We start from the raw sequence: 25,206 nt of genomic DNA on the forward strand, positions 1-25,206 counted from the left end.
AATCTGGGTATTTACTGTGGAATGTATATTAGTCTACATGTCAATTATGACACAATAAAGAAAGATACAATTTATCTACCAATAGTTTGATGAGTTACTAATTTGAATAACAAATGTAGTGAATAATAAAAAAAGAAAAGTTGACTATAGAAGCCATTAGTTTGTGATGATGTGGAGAGATTGCAACCCTTGTATATTGCTAGTAAGAATGTCAGAACATAGAAACTAATGTAACAGCTACTTAAAAATTTAAATTAAGGGCTGGAGAGATGGCTTAGCGGTTAAGCGCTTGCCTGTGAAGCCTGAGGACCCCGGTTCGAGGCTCGATTCCCCAGGACCCACGTTAGCCAGATGCACAAGGGGGCGCACGTGTCTGGAGTTCGTTTGCAGTGGCTGGAAGCCCTGGCGTGCCCATTCTCAATCTCACTCTTTCTATCTGCCTCTTTCTCTCTCTGTCACTCCCATGTAAATAAATAAAAATGAACAAAAAAATTAAAAAAAAATTTAATTAAAAAATTACCACCTAAACCTGTAATTTAACTTCTGAATGTCTCCAAAAAATAGCTTAAAGTAGTGGTTGAGATAGATGGTTAAACATAAATGTTCACAGCAACTTAGTTACAATGGCAAAAAAATGTAGAAAGAAACAAAATATCGACAAACAAATAAATTATATATTGCTCATGGAATGGAATATTTTTCTAGCTTAAAAAAATTAACTTCTGATGCAGTCTTGAAGGCATTATATTAAATGTACTAATAACATACAAAAGGATTTGTTTTGCATAACTCAATTTAAACAAGGTCCCTAGAACAGTCACATTTATAGAGAACAGAATGTAGGTTTTCATGCACTGGGGTTAGTAGCATGGAGAATTCTTGCTTAATAGGAACAAGATCTCAGTTTAGGATAAAAAAAATGGTTTTGGAGAATAGTGATGATGGTTATACAACATAAATGCACTTAACAATATTGAACTGTATAGTTAAAATAGTCCAATTATTTTATGTTTTTTACTACCACAAAATAAACCTTGTTTTGCTCATTGTCAGTGAATCTACAAACTGGCAATTTCTCATTTTCAAAAGCCCTTGTCAGTAGACACTTGTACTAGTCAGCTTCATGTTGCTGGGATGAACTTGAGACCAGACACAGTTAATTGGATAAAGGGAATCTATTTGGAGCTTGCATATAAAGGGGAAGTTCGATAATGGCAGAAGAAGCTGGCCCCCTTTCATAGGTCCACACAGAGAAAACAACCACCACCAGCACAAGAAATCACACCTCAGGAACTCCAGGCAGAGTTTAAGCATTCTGTGCATCTTTTGCCTGGAATTCTAAATCTACCCCCATATCTTAGGGCTGAACCCTAGGATCTGCCCATAGTGACATCTCTTCCAGCAAGGCAGCTGGAACTCCAAGAAGCTTTAATAAAAACAAATCTATTGTGGGGTATTTACCCAAACTAGCACATTTTCCCCCTAGCTCCCAACAGATTCATAAGCATCTCACATTGTATATGGTTTACAGTCCAAATTCAAAGGTCTCATAGACTTTACCAACTTTAAGATTGTTCCATTCTCACCTGAGATTTGTCTTTTAACTAAATCAAAATAAGTTATATACTTTCAACAGATAAAGACACAGAGTAAATGTTTTCAAACTGCTATAAGGCATAACAAGGAGAGACTGGAACAATGCAAACTCAAGAACCATCAAGCAAACACCAAACATCTGCAGTTCAAGTCTGATATCATAACCAGTGACTGGTGGTCTCTGGATTTTCTATTTTTACCCCTCTAGCTGGACTGAATAGCCAGAGAAAACTTCCATGCCAAGCTAACAGCTCTCCATGGTAGCCCTCACACAGTTCTGGTCTATCCAAAACACATTTGGGTCTCCATGAAAACCATGGTCCATCTTCCTATGGCTTTGTCAGCCTCTTTATCAGAGTCACCATGCCTAGCCTCATGCCACCTCTCAGTAGTGCCTCTAGGAACTGTATGCACTATGTGACCCATTCCATGCTCCTCTAGCCAGCAATGAAAGCAGCACTAATATCCTTCCCACCATCTCCCCTGCAATGTTGATTGGGCTCGGACAGATGTGACAGAGATATCTTCTCCATTCCAGAGCACTGGACTGTCACTTCTTCTCATGAACTTCATGAGTGTTGGGTTTTCTCAGTCCTTCCTACCATCTGCAAAAAGAAGTTGGTCTAGACAAAGGTGAGAGCAGTCCTAACATAGGGTCATAAACACAAACATCTACAGGGCAATTTAATGCACGGAAAGTACACACACTTGCCATGAGCTATATCCCTATGCCCTTAATTCTAACATCTATGTTGTATATTTCAGAGAAAAGGTTTATACTATTCCTTTAAATTCAATGTCTTATTGTAACAAGTCTCTTGAGAAATCCCTGTTCACTTTTTTTTCAGCTTACAATTTTAGATTATTTCTCAATATGGTCTTACTGGAAATAAGGGAATGACATCATGACTGGATACTATGATTTCCTGTTAGAGAGTAAGTTACAAGGAAAAGGGCTAGAGCTCAGGAAATTTTCTAGATTAAACCCTAAAACTGGGGAGCTGTAATATGCTGAGACACATGAAATAAAGAGGAAAACTGTAAGACATGAAGGGGAAACCAAAGTGGCATTTTAAGGTGTTGTTTTAATATAAAGGGGAAGTGTCACCCTTCCCTCCCCCCAATCCATTACTTGTTCTTTGAGATATTGCTATTTCTGCTTCATAATTTATTTTAAACAAAAAACAAAGAAAAATTAGATCTAGACTAAAGACTGAACCCCAAAGTATTCCTTCCCACCCTGTGGCTCTGACGTTCTTCTGCTATAACTTTTACAATGTTCTCTGAGCATTGGAGGACATGGTAAATGTATCTCACTTAGTGCTGACCCACTTTGGTGAGGTTTAAATCTCCTGGACTCTATCAAGGCTTAGCTAACAGGTTTTTACAGAAAAAAATGTAGCAGCATCAACTACTAAAGGTTAGGGGCGACCTCCAGCTCACTTTGAGGACTTTTGGAAAATTCACATGCACATAAAACTTTTTCAGATTCATAATTTTTTAAGTGAGAGTTTTAATAAATAAGCATACTGAAATCTTATCACATTTCTCTCCCTTTACCTACTTTCCCCCTTCAACCATCCCTATACCACTGAACATCCTGCTCTTTCTAAGTAGTACTTCTGTTTTTATGTCTCACTTTTTAATTTTTTAAAATATTTTATTTTCATTTATTTATTTGACAGAGAAAGAAGGGGGGGGAAGAGAGAGAGAGAGAGGGAGAGAGAGGAGAATGGGTGCACCAGGGGCTGCAGCCACTGTGAACGAACTCCAGGAACATACACCCCTTTGTGCATATGGCTAACATGGGAGCTGGAGAATAGAACTAGGGTCCTTTGGCTTTGCAGGCAAATGACTTAACCTCTAAGCCATCCTTCCATCCCTGTCTCACTTTTTATTTTTTAGCCTTCCTCTGTCCCCTATGTCAACTTGTCAATGGCCTCTGTGTTGTAAAGGTTTGTGGAGGTGCCTACATTCACTTTGAGGACATGATTGTACTGTTCAGTTCCTGACCTGAGGACAGTGCTCCCAAAAGTTCCTTACCACCCTGTAGCTCTCATGTTCTTTCTGCTTCTCTTCTACAACATTCCCTGAGCATCAGAGGTCATGACTGAGATGTCACATTTAGTTCTGAGCCCTTTGATGAGTTTTAAATCTCCTCTGTGTCCACCACCATCTCCATAGAGAAGCTCCTCTAGCTAGCAATGAAAGCAGCACTAATATTCTTCCCAGCATCTCCCCTGAAATATTGACTGAGCTCGGGAAGATGTGATAGAGCTATCTTCTCCATTCCAGAGCACTGGACTGTCACTTCTTCTCATCAACTTCCTGAGTGTTGGGTTTTCTCAGTCTTCCCTACCATCTGCAAAAAAAAGTTGGTGTAGACAAAGGTGAGAGCAGCCCTAACATAGGGTCATAAACACAAACATCTACTGGACAATTTGATGGGCAGAATGTATCCATGTCACCAAAGAACAGCAGTATTTCCCTCCAGTGGTCTATGACGTTCTAAACCATAGGCTTTTGATTTGGTTATCAGTACCAGGCATGAATGCTTCCCTGCACTGCTTGAAGTAGGCTTTAAATCCAATTAACAAACCATTTTTTCCCTCTCTTACTGAGCTGCCATTACTGAACCAGTGAGTACTAGCTGGCCAACTGTAAAGGCTACAAGATCCACGGTTAAGACTATTGATCTCCCTTCCCCAGCTGCCTGCATAGAACTTTGCAGCACTCTTAACAGCTAGCCATCTGGGCGGAGGCATCCAGCTTAGCTTCAGTATAAATATCTCAGTGCCCTGCAACTGACAGCTTTATCACTTTTGTTCAGGTAAGCTGAGATTTAACTCCGGGGTCCTCTAGCCCTTTCTGTCTTCATGCCCTTCATCCAGGGTCTTTGTGGCTATGTCTCTGTCCTCTATAAATTATAACCACATATTATTGAGTATCTGCGTTGTGCAAGGAATTTACACTACTTTATTTAATCCTCCAGTAAACCATGAAAATCAGGGTTCATTAACCCCATTTTACGTCTGAGGAAAACCGAGGATCAGAGTGAGTGATTTGAGTGATTTGAGTTGTAGCTTACCAGCCATGGGTTTATCACTTACATTGAACACTTCCTTCATTTGGTCATTTCTTTAATGAGGCATGATAGGAAGACAGGGGAAATTAAGCATTCACATTTGTTGTAGTTTGAATTTCGTCCATTTCTTAAAAAAAAGAAAAAAAAGAAAGAAAGAAAAAGAAAAAGAAATCATCATCATTCAGTATCCAGTATTAATTCTGCAGCCCTAGAGGGCTAACGCGGTGACTAATCAGGTCCCTACGCGGCTCCCGTAGTGTTTTGGTTTCCCACTGGCCGGCAGTGACGTCGCGAGATTTGGGACCCGCGGGAAAATCCGTCCGCGCGGAGGGGCGCGCGCGGGACTTTCAAGCGCCGGCGGCGGTGGCGGCGACGTGGCGCCGACATGAGCCTGTGGGTGGACAAGTACCGGCCGTGCGCCCTGGGGCGCCTGGACTACCACAAGGAGCAGGCGGCCCAGCTGCGCAACCTGGTGCGTGCGGGGCGGCGGGGGGCCGGAGTCTCCCCGGGAAAAGCGGCGAGCGAGTCACCGCGGCCGAAACGCGCGCGTGCCGGCAGAGAGAGGAGCGGGTAGAGGGGCCGGAGCGCAGGCTGCGCAGGCCGGGACCTGCCTGCTCGGTCCATTCCCTTGACTTTGGGCGTAATGTGGGATGGGCATTGTCACAGCGCTTCGATACACTGTCCCTCGGGGTTGGCAAATTTGCTTTCGCACAGCGCCAGCTGTTTCCTTTTGAACCCGCGACGTCTGCAACAGAGCCTTTGTTGTCGCGTTGAACACAGTTTAAGACACAGAGGCAGTAGTAGTAGGTGTTTAGGTGACATCCGCGTCTCCAGGCGCTGTGTTAACTGAATACTTCCTGTCCTTGAGGCTTCTCTCTGTCACTGCCTGATATGAGTTAAGTTACGAGATATTAGAAAAAAAAGTCTTGGGCTGGAGAGATGGGTTAGTGGTTAAGCGCTTGCCTGTGAAGCCTAAGGACCACGGTTCCAGGCTCGATTCCCCAGGACCCACGTTAGCCAGATGCACAAGAGGGCGCATGTGTCTGGAGTTTGTTTGCAGTGGCTGGAGGCCCTGGCATGCCCATTCTCTCTCTCTCTCTCTATCTGCCTGTCGCTCTCAAATAAATAAATAAATAAATAAAAATAAACAAATAATTTGAAAAAAAAAAGAAAAAAATAGTCTTATTTATTCATACGTTTGTGTATGTGAGTGTTCCATGGTCTCTTGCCATTATAAACCCACACCAGATGCACGTGCCACATTTTGCATCTGGCTTTATGTGGCTAAGTGGGGAACCTGGGCTCACAGGTTTTGTAAGCAAGTGCCGTCAACCACTGAGCCATCTCCTCAGGCCTGTAATTCGGTCTTAAGCGCCTCTTATTTATTCAGCTTGACTACAGTGGTTTACAAAGGTTTGGCAAAGCTGAGGTCTGTGCCCAAGTCATCTTTACAGTTTTCCTAACACTGGTTCCTGATCTGAGCATCACAGCCATTCTGGAAGTGCGTTACTTGGCTCTGTATTGTAGCGGATATTGTCAGTCTACTTAAAGCACCTGTGGCTTGTTCTTCTTTTCTCAGGTACAGTGTGGTGACTTTCCTCACCTGCTAGTGTATGGACCATCAGGTGCTGGAAAAAAGACAAGAATTATGTGTATTCTACGTGAACTTTACGGTGTTGGAGTGGAAAAACTGAGAATTGAACACCAAACCATCACAGTAAGCATTTCACTGGAGCTCCCCCAGTGCTTTTGGCAAAGATGTTCGAGTCTGGTCATGTACTCACACCTGCCCACCAGCTGGTGCCTGGTGTATAGTTGAAGACAGAATTTCAGTTATCCCTGCACAAGATTGAGAGTGTCTCACACAGACCCGAGAATGAAAACAAAATAGTCTTTGTATTAGAGAGGTCATATGAACAGGAGGAAGTTCTGGCTAGACAGACTGGTCTGTAGATATGCATACATTGACACACAGAGTGGCCAAAAAAAAAAACAGTGAAAAACACAGCATAATTATCTTTGGAACAGAGTGATGACATCAGAGCAGTTGTTTGAGAGGGCTTGTCAGTATCAACTTGTTAAGTCGGAAAAGCAAAATGGGTACATATAAGATATCTCTTGCATTTTTAGTTTTCATAAGGAATTTAGAAATGTATTTTTTCCTTATTTTGTATTAACATGGAAAAGACTGAAAGTATATGTATACAATGTTTACAGTGATAATTGAAGATGGTTTGGGGATTTCTGCTAAAGAATCAGGAAATCGTAATAAAAACTGACTAGAAGTATGACATAACCTATAAATACAATTACCTGCATATTAAGAATATAAGTAATTAAGTTACATTAATGGAGATTATGTCAAGTTTTATGTTGTATCAAAGTTCAGTTGTTTATATAATAGAACAAATGGAAAACACAAAAAAGAGAGAATAAAGCTAATAAATGTTGAAATTTTTTTTTAATGTCTGCAGACCCCTTCTAAAAAAAAGATTGAAATCAGCACCATTGCAAGTAATTACCACCTTGAAGTTAATCCCAGGTAAATTGCTACTAAATATCTTTAGAAGGTTGGAGGGATGGCTTAGCGATTACAACACTTGCCTGAAAAGCCAGAGGACTCAGGTTTGATTCCTCAGGACCCACATAAGCCAGATGCATAAGGGGGCACACACATGTGGATTTCTTTTTTTTTTTTTTTTTTTTTTTTTATTTATTTGAGGGCAACAGACACAGAGAGAAAGACAGATAGAGGGAGAGAGAGAGAATGGGTGCGCCAGGGCTTCCAGCCTCTGCAAACGAACTCCAGATGCGTGCGCCCCCTTGTGCATCTGGCTAACGTGGGACCTGGGGAACCCAGCCTCGAACAGGGTCCTTAGGCTTCACAGGCAAGCGCTTAACCGCTAAGCCATCTCTCCAACCCACATGTGGATTTCTTTTGCAGTGATGGAAAGCCCTGGAGCACGCATTCTCTCTCTCTCTCTCTTTCTCTCTCTACCCCCTTCCCCTGCCTATTTCTCTCTCAAGTAAATAAAATGAATAAAAAATAATCTAAATATCTTTAGAAAAAGGGCTGGAAGTAAACTTTTTTTTCCCCCTGTGGAGATAGTTAAAGATGCTTCCTTGCAAAAGTAGGCATTTTTTTCACCAAAAAGTTTTCAGACCTTTCTCCCTAAAAGAGTCAAGCCTTTCTTGACATAAAGTTACACCTGTAGAAGCCCAGTGCTTCAAGCAGATTAAAATACCGCTGCTGCCTTGGGGTTTGCCCCAGTGCTCTCCTCGCCTGCTTAGACAGTTTCAACAATGCATCTACCGCATGTTCTTGCTCTGCACAGCTCGTTCTGTTCACAAAGTTCAGTGTTATTAGTAGGTTTCTCTAACTTAAATTGACTCAATACCAATGAGCAAAGAAGTGTCACGTCTGCAAGGAATCTTTCTAAAACTAAATTTGGTTTGCATTACCTTTCTTTCTTGCGTTTCAGTTTCTTGAGGAAAGGGTATTATAGTAATCTTGCAACCAATGTCTAGATACCTATCAAGAGATAATACTTAACTGGAGTGACTCATGCAACAGCATTAAAATTGGATAAAGGGCTGGAGAGATGGCTTTGTGGTTAAGGCAGTTGCCTACAAAGGTTAACGACCCAAGTTTGATTCCCCAGTACCCACATAAAGCCAGGTGCACAAAATGAAGCATGTATTTAGAGTTCACTTGCAGTGGCTAGAGGTCCTAGTGTGTTCTTCCTTTCTCTCTTTCTCGTCCCTCTCTCCCTCCTTTTCTCTCTGTCTCTGTTTGCAAATAAGTAAATAAATAAATAAAATATTTAAAATTCAGTAAAGCACTCATTGGGGCTTGAGGAATTCTTAAAGGAACCAGAATGGAGGACCTGGTCAGATGAAGCAGCTGTGGGAGTGGGAACCACGGCTGAGTGCGTGTCCGTGTGGAGGAAAGGGAAGAGAATGCAGGAGCAGGGGGAATAGCACTTAAGCTAGTATGTGTGCAGGCAGGTGTGAGCATGGGTTATGATAGGTTGTCCTGTACTTATTTATACATATTTTTACTTATTATACGCGCACTTGCCTGTGAAGGCTAAGGACCCAGGTTTCATTCCCCAGTACCAAATAAAGCCAGATGTGCAAAGTGGCACAGGCATCTGGAGTTTGTTTGCAGGAGGCCCTGGCATGTCCATTCTCTTTCTTTATATGCTTCTTTCTCTCAAAATAAGATTAAATAAATAAATAAAATATTAAAAGTTTGTAATTGTAATTAGGTATTACTAGTTTCAACAAAATTTTGTTTTCTTTATTTGAGAGTAACAGACAGAGAAAGAGGCAGATAGAGAGAGAGAATGGGCACGCCAGGGCCTCTAGCCACTGCAAACGAACTCCAGATGCGTGCGCCCTCTTGTGCATCTGGCTAACGTGGGTCCTGGGGAACTGAGCCTCGAACTGGGGTTCTTAGGCTTCACAGGAAAGCGCTTAACTGCTAAGCCATCTCTCCAGCCCTCAACAAAAATTTTAACCACATGATCTTCAACAATAGCCATGCATAGTGAAGTGTGTTGGAGGCTGAGGCAGGAGGATTTTCAGTTCAAAAACAGTGTGGGCTACATAGAAAAACCCTATTAAAAAATCCAACCAACAAACAAGGCGTTTTGATGTTTTCATACAGTAACAGCTTAAGAATAATGGATTAGTATTTTGTGAATTTTTACATGTACGTAACCATTGTTCTTTTGTATAGTGATGCTGGAAATAGTGACCGGGTCGTGATTCAGGAGATGTTGAAAACAGTAGCACAATCACAGCAACTTGAAACAAACTCCCAAAGAGATTTTAAAGGTGAGTGATGCGAGATTGCTTCATCTGAAGCTGTAAAGTATTAATGCTTCTTTTTATTAGATTGGCAAAAATGAATGGGAGCTATGGTTTCTGCCTGTGAGAGTGCATGGTCTAATTGAATTGAATTTTACGGGAAGAAAAATCACCTTTGACATGTATTTGATACAGTGAATAGTGAAAAAACTTTTTTTTAAATAAGAAATGGCATGATTTAAAAATATTTGTTTTGGGCTGAAGAAATGGCTTAGCGGTCAAGCACTTGCCTATGAAGCCTAAGGACCCTGGTTCAAGGCTGGATTCTCCAGGACCCACATTAGCCAGATGCACAAGGGGGCGCACGCATCTGGAATTCATTTGCAGTAGCTGGAAGCCCTGGCGCCCTCATTCTCTCTCTCTCTCACTCTCAAATAAATAAATAAAAATGAACAACAAAAAAAAATTAAAACAAAAGAATATCTGTTTTGAGGCCAGTAAGTTGAAAAGGAGACATAAAGGGTGGAGAAAGGAAGGGAGGAGGATACTTAATAGGTTGATATTGTATATATGTAATTACAATGATTGTAATGGGGAGGTAATATGATTGAGAATGGAATTTCAAACGGGAAAGTGTGGGGGTGGGGAGGGAGGGAATTACTATGGGATATATTTTATAATCATGGAAAATGTTAATAAAAATTAAAAAAAAAAAAAAAAAGAATATCTGTTTTGATGACTAAAGTTTCATACTCTTTACCAGCTGTTTCCATGAACATAAAATTAGAATCAGCTTTTAGAGGCATCTACTATTACCATTTGATTTTTGCTTTCTAGTATTTTTATATGTATATAATTCTTGCACATAATATTTTGTGGTGATAGAATGCCAACATTTAATGTCTTTTACCAAATTCTTTATCTAAGGGGAGATGTAAGTTTGTATTTCTCCCCAATATTTTTTGATACTGAAGAAAATTATTTTTAATCTTTGTCGGTTTGGAGAACGTCATACTTTGTTTTCATCAGTAAGTATGATAATTCTTCAGTTCATGTCTTATTTTCATATTGTGAATTGCCTGTGCTTATTCTTAGTCTGTTTCTTAGTTTTCTTCCTCATTCCTCTGTATTTCAAAATAAATTTACATTTATGAATTTTTATGCTACTACAAATGGAGTCTTATGTTGTAACATTTTCATTTATTATAGCTATTTTATATGCTGCCTTGGCTTATAATTTTCCAATTGTGTGTTATTATCTGCATAGCTTCTTAGATATTTTAAAAAATATTTTATTTATTTATTCATTGGAGAAAGAGAGGGAGGGAGCAGTGCAGATAGAGAGAATGGACACACCAGGACTTCTTGCCACTGCAAATGAGCCCCAGACACATGCACTGCTTCATACATTTGGCTTATGTGGGTCCTGAGGAATTGAACATGGGGCCTTAGGTCTTACAGGCAAGCGCCTTAACTACTAAGTTATCTCTCCAGCCTGTTTTATAGGTTTTTTTTTCAGGAATATATTCCTGTATGTAAATAGAGATAGCTTCTTAGGTTTTTCACTCTGTATGACCCAAATATCTTCTCTTAAGTAATCATGTCGTCTAGTGCCTACACTATAGTTCTGAATTGTAGCAAACATGATAAATATCCAAGTCATGTTCTGAAAGGACAGGCTTCAGGTTTCCCCATTTACTTAATTGAATTGTAGTGTGAGATATATGTATTTGGTCTTGGTAAGAAAGTAATCATTGGTTCCTATTTTATTATGTACTTTAAAAAAATATTTATCATTGTAAGCAGAGAGAGGGGAAGAGACACAGATAATGGGCATGCCAGTGTCTCTAGCCACTGCAAAGGAACTCCAGATGCTTGTGCCACTTTGTGCATAGGGTTTTACATGGGTACTGGGCAATCAGACTCAGATCGTTAGGGTTTGCAGGCAAACAGCTTAACTGCTGAGCTGTCTCTACAGCTCTTTATTCATGTTTTAACATGAATATGACTGTGGATTTTTTTTTCATTTCATTAGTTTGACTGCTTACATTACTTGATTTTCTAATGATATTTATATATTTCTAATGTTTTAAATTTCTCACTTGGTCCTGATATCATAATTTCTTTTATATGTGCTACTGTTCTAATTGGGCCACCATCTTTTGCATCACTGTACACAAACAATGGTATGTATATATGTGTGTGTGTACAAATACATAAGTAAAAGTTCTGTTTGTTAACTCAATCTTAGAAATATATTGAAGGTTTGTTAATGAGCTGCAGAGATGACTTATCTGTTAAGGTACTTGCCTGTGAAACCGAAGGACCCATGTTTGATTCTCTGGCACCCATGTAAGGCAGATGCAAATGGTGCATGTGTCTGGAGTTCCTTTGCAGTAGCTAGAGTCCCTGGTGTGCCCATTCATTCTCTCTTGCTTTTTCTCTCTTAAATAAATAAATAAATACATAAATGTAAAAACTATAAATACACTTACAATTTATAAATGTTTACTAAAGTTCATAAAACCCAAGGGAATTAAAGACTTCACTTACTGTTTGTTTGTTTGAGACAAGGTCTTACTGAGTAACCCAGTCTGTCCAAGAAGTCATGGTCCTCATTCCCTGCCTTCCCAGGTGCTGGGATTACATTTAGGATCAATATCAGTTGCTGACAGTCATGAAAATTTACATGTTCTTGAATTTACAGTTACATAAAAGTAGTCGTTGTTTAAATGACTGTTTCAATTCAGTGTTATCCTACTCTGTTGATCACGTTTTAAAAAGCAATGTGAGGGTTTTGTTTTTATATATATTCTTCATGAATTCTGTTTATGGGATTTCCTACTGGGCTGCATTTTTATAGTACTATGGTTCCCTAGCTCTCACCCAGAGGTTGGTCCTTGTAAGATCTGTTCCTGATTAAGGCTCTTTGTTTTCTTGTTGACTTGGATGATTCCTAGTGTGTCTCTCTGGGCAGTTTGAGGGTGTTCTGTTTCCATAGGTATCAAAAACTCAGAGAATTCCTGCTTTTCCTCCCCTTTTATTTATTTAATTGCAAGCAGAGAGAGACAAGGGGATACATAGGGGGTGTGCCAGGGTCTCTAGCCACTGCAAACAGACTCCAGATGTATGTGCCACTTTGTGCATCTGGCTTTACATGGGTGCTTGGTATGAAGGTGCACCTGGGTGCAGGATAGGGGTTGAGAGCTGATCATAAAAATTTAAAAAATACTTTTATTGATTTGTTTGCAAGGAGAGAGCGAAAATGAGACTATGAATGAGTGGGCATTCTAGGGCCTCCAGCTGCTGCAAGCAAACTCCAGTTGCATGGACCACTTTGTGCATCTGGCTTTACATGGGTACTAAGAAATTGAACCTGGGTCCTTAGGCTTTGCAAGCAAGTACCTTAATGACTTACGTTATCTCTCCATCCCTGATCATAAATTTTTTAAAAAGAAAACATTTTTACCAAATCTCTACTGCAGTTTTTCCTTGGCAAAGGAAAGAGCAGAATGTTAGCCTTACTTAACATGGGTTTGTCTACAGCCTGTGCCCTGTGGTTCATGTGTGACGCAGCAGAACTATGAAATGTAGCCTAACTTGTTTGTAAATGACAGGTTCATGTTGGACTGGCAGGTTGGATACCACCCATTTCTAATTTCACGCTGAACATGGAAGAGGAGTAAAGGTACAGATGAACCAGAGGCAAAGTTTGTCTCTCTTACAGTGGTCTTACTGACAGAAGTGGACAAGCTCACGAAAGATGCTCAACATGCCTTGCGCAGAACCATGGAGAAGTATATGTCCACCTGCAGGCTGATCCTCTGCTGCAGCTCTACATCCAAGGTGATACCGCCCATCCGGAGCCGGTGCCTGGCCGTGCGCGTGCCTGCTCCCAGCATTGAAGACGTAAGTCAAGCGCGACTCTCCAGAAAAATTTCAGCTCAGATTGTTGGTGTGTACTACAGTGATGTGTTCGTTTTTTTGTGAAAACAGTGAAGGCTCCCAGACTTAAGAACAGCTATGGATGGATCTAATTGCAAACCATGACTTAGGTACATGTATTGTTGCATTTAGTAACTAATATCTAATATCAACATGTAGAAGATGATCTCTTTTAATCATCCTCTACTTTAAACAAATGGGTAGTATGAGTTCACAAATTACATAAATATACTAAATATGAAGGGTGTTCTACCTCATGCTTGAGCATCTCAGAAATAAGTTTTGCTAGTGGGTAGCATGAAAATACTTTGTCCCTATGTGGGGAGTCAGTGTCCCAAACAATATTGATGCACTATGTTTATCATCCTTAACAACTGTCAATAAAATATATTAGTTTCTCACAATACACAATTTTCCTGCTATTAATAGGTTTTTAGAAAATCCTTGGCAAAATTGTAATAATATATAACACTGTGTTTGAGGCAAAGTAATAAAGTACCTTTATTGTTGGAAGAATAGTACTATTCAAAGATTCTGTAAAGGTTTTAGTAGATGTTGGGGAGATGGTTCCATGTGACAGCTACTTGTTCTGCAAGTCTGTCAACCAGACTTTGTTCCCCATCTTCCACGTAATGTGGGATGCAAAGTGGTGTGTGTGTGTGTGTGTGTGTGTGTGTGTGTAGTGTCAGTGCACCTGTGGCAATGGGAAGGAGAGTCAGGAGAATCCTGAAGCCTATGGGCTAGCTAGTATAGTCTTTTCCACAGCAAATCTAGCAAGCCCTGGACTCAAAACAAGATAGAGGGCTGGAGAACTGGCTTAGCAGTTAAGGCATTTGCCTACAAAAGCCAAAGGACCCTAGTTTGATTCCCCAGGACCCATGTAAGCCAGATGTACAAGGGGGTAAATGCGTCTGGAATTGTTTACAAGAGACTAGAGGTCCTGGCATGCCCATTCTCTCTCTCCCTCTCTCTGCCTCTTTCTCTCTTTCAAATAAATTAATAATAATAAATAGATAGAAGGAGACACCAGCCCCCTGAAGTGGTCCTCTGACCTCCGGTCTCACACTGTGGCATGTGTACCCATGTGCACCCACACACATTAGTCAAAGTTACGGAAACTTAATAGCAGAAATTATCTTTGCTTTTATCTGTTTTTATTAATTTGTTTTGTAGATTTGTAGTGTGTTGTCTACTGTGTGCAAGAAGGAAGGTCTGAATCTTCCTTCACAACTGGCGCATAGAATTGCAGAGAAGTCGTGCAGGAATCTGAGAAAAGCCCTGCTTATGTGTGAAGCCTGCAGAGTGCAACAGTGAGTGGAGGCCCGTTACCACAGGAGCTCTCTGTGACACAAGCATGCCCTTGATAATTTGTCGTGTTCCCTTTGTCACGTAGATATCCTTTTACCGAAGACCAAGAAATCCCTGAGACAGACTGGGAAGTGTATCTGAGGGAGACTGCGAATGCTATTGTCAGTCAGCAGACACCCCAGAGGTAAGTGGCTTAAGATATTGCTGCTAACTCCAATTATTAGTATGGGGCTGGCAGTGTCTGTTATATGCTAGCACCGTGCCTTTAGAAGTGTGATTCAATCTTGAATGCCATGCCTGGCCTTTTTTTTTTATATGAGTTGTGGGATTAAACTCAAGTCCTCATGTTTTCAAGGCAAGCATTTTACTGAATGAGCTGTCTTCCCAGCCATATTTTGTTTTTGTTTTGTCTTACAATAATTATTATTCCTCTATATTAAGTTATCTTCTGTTAAATAGGTGCGTCTTTATTATTAAAGTATATTAAAAGGACACATACTTACAAACTTTATAGAGTCCAAGAAAATGATTTTAATCTATTTTAAAGTAAATTTATTTTTCAAGTATGCATTAGCAGTCTTGTCACTTTTCTATTCATTCTTTCCCCCAAAGAAATTCACATGTAACAAAGGAAAGATTTTTTTGTTGGTCACAGGTACCTTTCCTTCAGTGGAGAATTGTATTTTTGCAAGGAATATAAGGATCCTTAATGATAGTACCATAGATGTAGAGAAAAATTGAAGGTTCTATTTTGTGTCTTTTGAGGCTGTTGGTGTCCAGCTTTATTTCAGTGTGTCATATTGCTGTTAGGATGCTTCTAAGAAATAAGCATGTTTTATTTGACTTCTGGGGCTCATGAAGACTATTCCTACCATTCCCAGTGTCTGTTAGTCAGGTGTGTGTGTGAGCACAATATTAGGCTATCTGTGGTTCTATCATTTCATGGTCTCTGTTTGATTTCTCATTGGTTTGACAATTTCTTGAACTGAGCCTGCAACTTTTGACTAGTAAAGCTATATATGGCTTTCTCTTTTTAAGATACTGTATATCAGTGAGATCACTGGCTTTTGGGTCAGACTTGAATAAAATGCTTGTGCAGGTAAACAGATATTAATGCAACATTTGTAAGTGTTTATTCAAACTTCTGAATAACTTTTTCCCCTTTGGATCAGGCAGTTATATCAAAAGAGAATATTGTCATTCTGTTTCTTGTTCTTAAGTGGCATGTGCATATTTCCTTAATTTTTTTTTCTTATTCCTTGAAATGTTATGAGAAGGGCCTAGATTGAAGGGCCCAGAGGCTTAATTTAATTTAATTCACTTAGTCAGGTTTGTACTTAGTTGTAATCTCTTGTTCTGACCCTGTTACGACAGGTTACCTTTCTGCCCCTGCCTTGTTACTTTTTGCTGTGTGGTCCAGGTGGTAGTATATCTCATGCTTATACTGTATCATCTCTTGTGTAATTGATTAGTGACTGCATAATCTTTTCACAGCTACTTTGTGGCTATTTTAAGCATCTTCTGCCTAATAAATATGTTAGTTGCTGTGGTTAAATATGTTGATTCCATGATACCTAAAAGCTGAAGCTTTACCTTCCATAAATTTCTAATACTTTCATGATTGATAGCGCCCTTGCCCCTTGTTACAAATAGCAACTTTAAAAGAATTACTTAATGCTCAGCATGGTGGCTCATGATTGTAATCCAGCACTGAGGAGGCTGACACAGGAGGATTACACTGAGTTCAAAGCCAGATGGGGTTGCATAGTGTGGTCTAGGTCTCCTGGGCTGCAAAATGAGGCTCTCAAACCAAACAAACAAGGGCTGGGGAGATAGTGCAATGGGTAGAGCACTTGCCTCAAGAATGAAGACGTCAGTTCAGATTTCTGCCCTCAGGTAAAAATGTGGGGTGTGTAGTGCATACCTGTCATCTTAGCACTGGGGAGGTAGCTGCTGAAGGACTCCTAGGACTCACTGGTCAGCCAGTCTAGCCTAATTATTGAACTCATAAAGTCAGTGAGGTATCCTGTCTCAAAATAGTTGAACAATATTCCTGAGGATGAAATCTGAAATTGATCTCTCACTTCCACACACCTGTGCACACATGTATACCTAAACACATGAGAGTGTACATGCAAACCTTAACAAACCACAAAACAAAATTGGGATAGCCTGGAATAGAGCACATTGGCATAGAACAAATTCCTAACCATGATAAACTAAGAAAAGTCACTTGTATAGGATGATTTATTAAAATTGACCCTGATTTTCATTATAAAAACAGTAATTGTTTTGTTTTTATAAAGGCTCCTTGAAGTTCGTGGAAGGCTCTATGAACTTCTGACTCATTGTATTCCTCCTGAAATAATAATGAAGGTAAGAGCATCCAGCTTCATTTCCATATAGCGTGGGTACGGGGATGCGTGCTCTCAGGGGCCTTGTAGTGTAAGACGCATTGCTGTCTCTCGTTTCAGATCATCTCTGGGTGCCGGGCACCTCTAGGGATTGCTAGCAAAGGGGCAAGATCTCTCTCAGGGAAGTTAGGTTCTAATAGAAAGAAATGGGAAACAAGTATGGGGATTTCAGAATGTTAATGAGTGTCTTAAAGGAAAAAAGTGGAATAATAATGGAAGTTTGCACTGTGACTGGCCATTGCTAGGTTCTCGGGGGAGATAGGTTCATAGACGGAAGGTGAGAGAACGAAGGGGAGGGAATTATGGAAACAGCCGGGAGGGAACAAGCCTTTCAGACCATAGTGCTCCATGTGTATGGGGAAAGGAGCCGCAGAGGTAGGAGGGGTCTAAGCTCTGTGGTTTTGTCTGTCAGGTACTTACCAAGATTGATTGATTGATGTCTAGGTATCAGGAAACTCAGAGAGTTTTGTTAGCATTGCATTGTAGTATAAGTAAAATAAAATGATGCCAACTATTCCAAAAGATTAAAGGTTTTTTTTTTTTTTTAATTACAAGAGCTGACATTTCACAAACCTTTTCAAATAGAAACCAGTGTTTTACTTATATGTTTAGTTTAAAGAGTTCTCTTCACTGTTTTCTGTCAACTATACGTGGTCAATGAATATGGCCTCTATTGGAACTTTAGATTGTCTACAGATATTAGTGTAAATAATGGAGAAGTAACTATCTTTGTTATTATGATCTTTGAACTTTCACCCTTGCACCCTTCTGCAGTTGAGGACAGTTGCTTCTCGACTTCAGATACATTCTTCCCTGATAAAACCATAAGTTGAAAATGTTCTAAGTGAAAACTGTGGCCAGGTGTGGTTGCTCTCACCTTTAGCCCCATCTACTTTGGGATGAGGAGACAAATGGATAACTTGAACACAGCCTGGGCAACACGGTGACATGCTTTCTCAAAAAACAACAAAAAGGAATAAACAACAGCAACAAGAAAGAAAAAAAAGACATTTGATGCAACTAACCTATCACACAGCAATAGGTTAAAAACACAGTAATACTATAAAACATTGGTCGTTTACCCTCATGATTTTCTAGTTCTGACCAATTCCTCAGTCTCACAGAGAGCATTGTATTGTATTATATGCATACACTTAGTCCACAAAGTACTCCTAATTTGAGTTAAAATTTCTATTGAATGTGTTGTTATTTTTGCAGCACCAGAAAGCCTTACCCCCATCATGAATTCAGACTGTTGTAAGGGATAGTCTAGATCAGGAATTTGGGGTGTGTTGGATAACTACCACATTTTTATATTATAGTAGTGTATGAAATTTTTGGTTCTGATTGAACTAGGGTTCACATACTTGCTTTTTATGAAGAATGAGGGAAGTAAAGAATGTTTGGCTTTTCTTTTCATGACTGCTTCTTAAACTACTCATAATTTTTCTCTAGGGCCTTCTCTCTGAATTGTTACATAATTGTGATGGGCAGCTGAAAGGGGAAGTGGCACAGATGGCAGCTTATTATGAACACCGGCTGCAGCTGGGCAGCAAAGCCATTTATCACTTGGAGGCATTTGTGGCCAAATTTATGGCACTTTACAAGAAGTTCATGGAGGACGGATTGGAAGGCATGATGTTCTGACTTCAATCAGCAGCTCTTCCAGATAGTTTTTGGAATTAGCATTTATATACAATTTATATTGGAAAAGCTGTGGGTGAAATAAACTACCTTTATTGAATTATGTCTTATTTGTGCTTTTGTGTCTGTGTGCACATGTGTGCATGTATGGGTGTGTATGGATGTTTATGAGGTCAGAGGACATCCTCAGATAACAGGTTTCAAGTGCAGTACACCTCTTCCTAGAAATTTAGATTCCTGGAATTTAGTGTTGGCGTGTGTTTGCCTTTTCCACATGCTTTTGGAGGTAGAGGACAGCCTTAGTGCATTTGTCCTCATTGTCGTTCTCTTTGAGACAGGAGCTACCTTACATGACCACTGCATATGTACCCGTCCAGGTGGCTTGTAGGTGAGTTGGGACCACAGGTACGTGGTCTCTCCCTCTCTCTTTTCCTCCCTCTCCATTTTGTTTTGTGTCCTGGGTTTCATTATTTCTGAAGCAAGATCATTATGATTAGCTTCTAGCCATTTGATTATGATATAGCTTGAGATGATTTTTCTTTGCATTTATCTGGCTTTTGCATTGCTCTGAGATTGTTGTGCTTCTTGGATTTATGAGTTTATGTGTTTAATTGACTTGGGGAGACTTCAGCACCTTCCAGTGTTTTTCTGCCCCATCTCCCGAGACTAGTGACATCTCTGTTTGAACGTGTCCTGTAAGTCAGACTGTCTTTTTCCTCCCTTTCAGTCTGAGTAGTTTCTGTTATCTTCAAGTCTACTCTCTTCTTCTGTCCAATTTAGAGACTCCGTCCAGTAAAGTTTTCATTTTAGGTATTAGAACTCACCGCCTTTGGAGGTTTCCTTTGTTTCTGTATCTTTTACATTTCTCATTCTGTTCATATTTTTCCTGAAATCTTTTGAAAAATATATAATTTTTATATCTATCTTTTCTGAAACATTCTGTTGACTGATATTTTCTCTGGCCGTAGGTAACATTGATAACATTTGTATTATTGTATATACATTAATTTTTGCTGTTTGCTGCCTATTTCGATGAGTATATTTGTGAACTTATGTTACAAGAACACACACACACCTGTGTTAAGATTCTGCAAGACTGATTGACTAGCATTTCATGGCTGAGGAGAGTTGGAATGTTGCAGATCCATAGTCAAATCTCTTTGATTATCTTTAGTTCTCTTAATGGCCACTCATTGCCCACCTCTGTGTCTGACTTAACATCCTTGTGACTATATCAAGCAAACCTTTTGGAATATATTAGCAGAACACTAGCTTCTACCAACCTAAAGCTAAAAATGTCATCAAATAACAAACATCTGAGATCTATAGCAAAGACTTTGTTTTTCTCTTGTAACATGGTCACCTGATGTTTCCACCAATGTGTGTGAAATATGCTTTTATACATGTTTTCTTTTTGTTCTGTAACCATGAAAACATCATGTAATTATTTTCACTTTGGAACATGTTATTTGGTGCAGCTTGAATCTTCCTGAGCCAAGGTCACTTGTTTGGTTCAAAAATGAACTCTCTGAGGTGAGAGCTGTGTTCTGTGTTGATATTTTAGTGTTATCTCACAATATATCATGTTATTGTCAACAGCTTTGGATAAACTTTTGTAGTATTAATTAGATGTAAGAATACCATTACGTCTCGAGTATTATTAAATTGAGTAGGTGAACTAGTTTGAGTTTAAATTTATTATAAATACAATAAGTTATTTAAATTTTGTTTTCCTATTTTAGTTCGTTACTACTGCAAAATTTACAATTATCACACATTAATTTTATTTCTTGTAACTTTGATAAATGCACTTGTTAGTTATTGGCTACGATGTTCTAAGTAAGGCTGGGGAGATGGCTTAGTGGATCAAGCACTTGCCATGTAACTCTAGAACCAGGCTGGAGAGATGGCTTAGCAGTCAGCCCACAAGCCAAATCTGCATGTGCCCCACTCTCCTGTGTCCTCATCTGTATGTGCCCTGTGCTAGGACGACACCTGCATTGGTTTGCCTCCCACCACCACCTTCCTGATACAATAGAGGCACTGCTTTTTTTTTTTTTTTTAATTTTTTTTAGCTCAATTGCTCTACCTGTGCCTTGTGCTTCACTAATTTTATCTTGTCTCAGAAAACCTTATAAAATACTTTGCCCTTCTATTTTCTACCCCTTTCATGGATGATTACTTAGGTTTTGATTTACTGATGTTAAAGTTTCAAATAAAAAAAAAACAAATTTTCACAGCCCTCATCCCAGCCTTCTGTAACGGGCACTCAGCTCTTCTCTGCCACATCTACCTTCGCCCCTCCAACACCTTCCTTGTCTTTTTGTGCACTGAAAAATGAATGACAGACACCAGTACATTTCCTCCCAAGTTGGCTAGTACGCATGTCATTAACTAGCCCCTTTAATAAGGTTAAAATATCTCAAGTCTTCAAGAAACAAAAGGAAGAACATGCTTTTTATTATCTGATGAAAAGATTGCTTATCAAGAAAAGCTTACTGTATGTGTGGGGGGGGGGATGTGTATGCCATGGAATGTGCATGGTGGTCAGGACGGCCTCACATGCTAGTCCTCACCTTGTTTGAGGCAGGGTCTTCTCATTGTTTACCATGTCATGCACTACGCTTGCTGGCCCATGAGCTTCTGGGAGATTCTCCTGCCTCTGGCCCCCATTTTGCTATAAATGTTCTAGGATTTCCGTGACCTGCTGTTAGCAGTTTCCTGGGTTAGAGCTGTGTTCATTGACTCGTAGTTGGAAGAATGAAGAGCATGCTACAAGAAGTGAGCAAGCATGCTGCGTGGAGAAGTGAAAGTCAGGTAGCAGCTCCTCCAGCTCGGAACCAAAGTTTTATGCCTTAAGAATGAGCCCGATTGGCTCCTGTTCATTTGTAGGCATCAAGTTGGGTGCACCTGCTTGGTTGATTTTAAACTTCCATGGGGGATCTTGATTGGTCCAGGGATCAGGTAGAAGAGCAGAGCCAGGGAAAGCTCACTAAGGTGAGGGAGAAGCAGGAAGTGAAAACAACAGAAGGACTTGTGTCCAACCAACACCTTCATGACTTGGAGTGTTTTTGGATTTTAGTTCCCAGATTGGGCCTGCCAGAGCAAATTGATTCTTCTGAGTCTATGTCTCTGACTGGCCTCCTTGCTCCTAATCTCTGTTACCAATATGTCTTCTGATGTTTTTTGTGGGTTCTAGGAAATTTTTAAAAAATTTATGTATTTTGAGATCAAGATAGAGAGAAAGGCAGATAGAGAGAATGGGCATGCCAGGGCCTCCAGCCACACTGCGAAAAACTCCACACACATCCATCTCATTGTGCATCTGACTTATATGGATGCTGGGGAATTGAACCTGGGTCTTTAGGCTTTGCAGGCAAGTGCCTTAACTGCTAAGAATACCATTGTTTTTAAAATGGTTTTGCACTTCATTTCAAGATAGCTGGCACTTCAGGACTGAGGGTATCAGCTCTCCTTGAAGCAATCGATGTTCTGTGTTATATGTTATACCCTTCAGATAATGTTTACTGATTGCTATCACAAGGGAGGTCTCATTGCCTATAAGAGAGCCAAGCTCAGTAGTATCCCGAACAAAAGCAGTACAGTCCAAATGCCTCCACATGCTGCATCTTGGATCATAGTTATCAGCTATGAGATTGTAGTAAAGTAGAACACATAATTAATGCTATGAACCTGAGTATTGCTTATAGTCAGCCAGCTATCAGGGCAAAACATGGCATTCACCTTGAAAGAGACGATTTTGAGTGACAGTGGCCTGAAAAACAAGGTTGCCAAGAATGACATTGTCCATTTTGGAAGCTATTACATGAACTTTTTTTGTTTTGGTTTTGTTTTTTTGAGGTAGGGTCTCACCCTAGCTCAGGCTGACCTGGAATTCACTCTAGTCTAAGGGTGGCCTTGAACTCACGGCGATCCTCCTACCTCTGCCTCTGGGATTAAAGGCGTGCACTACCATGCCTGGCTGTTACATGAACTTTTTATAATCCCTGATCAACGAAAGTCATAAATTCAAGACATTACAAATTAGATTGCTAGGAACATCAGGGAGGCAGGTTACAGCAAAGTCTCCGTTATAAATCTCAGCTAGAGGTTTGAGGTGTTATCTTGCCAACATCTTAGTAGGCAAGAAGACATTCTAAAGAGAGACACTATGCTCCTTCCTTTGATATCAGACTGTTGAATCGCTGACCCCCAAAGAACGAAATTTTCCCCCAGAAATCTCATTACTGAGAGAAGGGAAGGGCTGAAGTCCTGGTGTCAGGGAAAAGGGGAACCTGCCTCCCAGGAAGAGATTTCAAACCATTCTGACCACTTGTCAGCCTTTACCTTGCAGGGCAGACGTGGAGCAGAGATGATGGGCCATTGATGGGTCAGGCAATGTGACCAGCGCTGCCTTGTGACACATCCCTCTTGTCCTGCACTCAAATCTAAACCTCGTGCCAGGATCCCGGAGACAAATATGGTCCAAATATGGTCACCTGGAATACGTTTCCATTCTTGGCTTTTCACTATTAATTGTCTCTAATTGTCATATTGGGGAAAGGATTAACTTATTGTGGCTGGCAGAGCCCAGGCTTTGACCATAAAAACTGAGGTAACAATTTTGGCATGTCAAGCCAAGAGAAGACACTGGTTGGGTATAATCTTTCCAGCAAGTTGACCTCAGACACCGAGAAGAGGTGGAATGTGCCCAGGCAGCTGCCTGCATCGCTTTCTTCCTGGGGCATTTCCCTCATCTGCACACTCAGGCAGCATCGGCTGCCTTCTGCCTCCTCGGTGAAGCGGAGAGTGAGTGTGTGGACTCCACAGTTCTGATGACTGACCCTTCTTAAGTTCTTCAAACTTGGTACATTTTGGCTTTGCCTTTGCTTTCTTTATCAGTCTAAAGTCTCTTCACCTGTCTGGTTTCATTTTGAATTAATTTGAATTTCTATGTTTTTTCAGTTTTTTTTTTTTTAAAGGGGCTCTTCTGAGCTATTGGGGTTATTTTTGAACAGTTGTACAACTGTATTGGTCATTTGGAAGCTCTGGAGGAAATCTGCAGTTCTCTGATGGACTATTTGGGGGTCTGTCAGGAAAGACAGGGAAGTTTGAATTGTGTTCATCATGAGCAAATAAGAGATATAAGGACCAAGAAAACTCTTTTCTTCAGTTGCTTTCGGTACCTATTTCCAGGAACAACAAAGTAACTCATGCAGAAAATTGGTACCAAGAAATGGGGCAGTTGCTGTAATAAACCTGACTGTGTGGCTCATGAGCATTTGAAACTGGCCTGTGGGAATAACATGGAGGCATTTGTTGTGCTGGACTAGAAACATCCTAGCACACTGTGAATGGAGCTTTAATGGGTCATTTTGGAGGGAGTTTGCGAGACCAGGAGGCTCAGAGAAACATAGACTATGGAGGCCTGGCTTGTGAGATTTCATTGGAGAACAAGGGCTCTATTGGGAACCAGGCTGGAAGCAATTAATGTTCAGGCCATGAATGAATCTAGCTACATATTTCCCATGTCATAAGAATGTGAGTTATGGTGAATTTAAAAGTACTGGACTAATGGCTTTGGAGGGGGAAATTTCAAGACAGAACAGGATTGACTGTGAGTTGTGGCTTCTGTTTTCTGTTCTCCAGAAAGACAGTGGAAGACAATAGTCATAACAACAACAACAAAAAGATACAAAAAAGGCTTCAGAGATGGGGGCGTGGCTTGGTGCTTAAAGGTAATTGCTTGCAAGCCTGCTGGCCTGAGTTCAGTTCCTCCGCACTCACGTAAAGCCAGACACAAACTGGCGCTGGCGTCTGTAATCCTGAAGCACCTACAGAATTGGGAGGAAGAGCCAGGGCACACACTAAAGCAGCATCAGACCAAAAGAGAGAAGAAAATAAAGTGAGATCTGTGCCCATGTCTGGTGGAGCCCAGATGCTTTTCATCATGAGTCCCAGGTACTGGACATGGAGCTGCAGGATTTGATGTTTGCCCTGCTGGTTTTCCATCTTACCTTGCTCTTCTCTTTCTTTGCTGTGCCCCTATCCTTCCATTTTAGAATAGAAATGTTCACTCTGTGCACCTATGCTAAAATTGTTAATTTGTTGTTTGATTTTACAGGGGGTCACAGTTAAGGGATTGCTTTGAGTCTCCGAAGAGACTTTTTAGACTTTGGACATTTAAACAGTGTTGGAATTTTTATACACTCACTATATGCAAGCTTAAATTTGGACTTAATACATTTAAAAATTATTTTTATTTATTTGACAGAGAAAGAGAGAGAGAGAGAATGAGAGAGAGAGAGAGAGAGAGAGAGAGAGAGAGAGAGAGAGAGAGAGAGGATGGGCATGCCAGGGCCTCCGGCCACTGCAGACGAACTCCAGACATGTGTGCCC

At 40.4% G+C, this 25,206-nt stretch overlaps 1 protein-coding gene across 1 annotated transcript; it reads left to right on the plus strand.

Annotated features, from left to right (window-relative positions):
- Positions 1-5,016: 5,016 nt before the first annotated feature.
- Rfc3 (replication factor C subunit 3) lies at positions 5,017-18,907 on the plus strand. Its single transcript, XM_004659997.2, has 9 exons — positions 5,017-5,153; positions 6,261-6,398; positions 7,156-7,223; positions 9,426-9,523; positions 13,224-13,405; positions 14,615-14,751; positions 14,835-14,933; positions 17,056-17,125; positions 18,619-18,907. The coding sequence occupies exons 1-9, from the start codon at positions 5,067-5,069 to the stop codon at positions 18,808-18,810; spliced, it is 1,071 nt and encodes a 356-aa protein (XP_004660054.1). The 5' UTR covers positions 5,017-5,066; the 3' UTR covers positions 18,811-18,907.
- The last annotated feature ends 6,299 nt before the right edge of the window (positions 18,908-25,206 follow it).

Source organism: Jaculus jaculus, chromosome 7 (genome assembly GCF_020740685.1).
Source record: "Jaculus jaculus isolate mJacJac1 chromosome 7, mJacJac1.mat.Y.cur, whole genome shotgun sequence".
In the NCBI taxonomy this organism is placed as follows: domain Eukaryota; kingdom Metazoa; phylum Chordata; class Mammalia; order Rodentia; family Dipodidae; genus Jaculus; species Jaculus jaculus.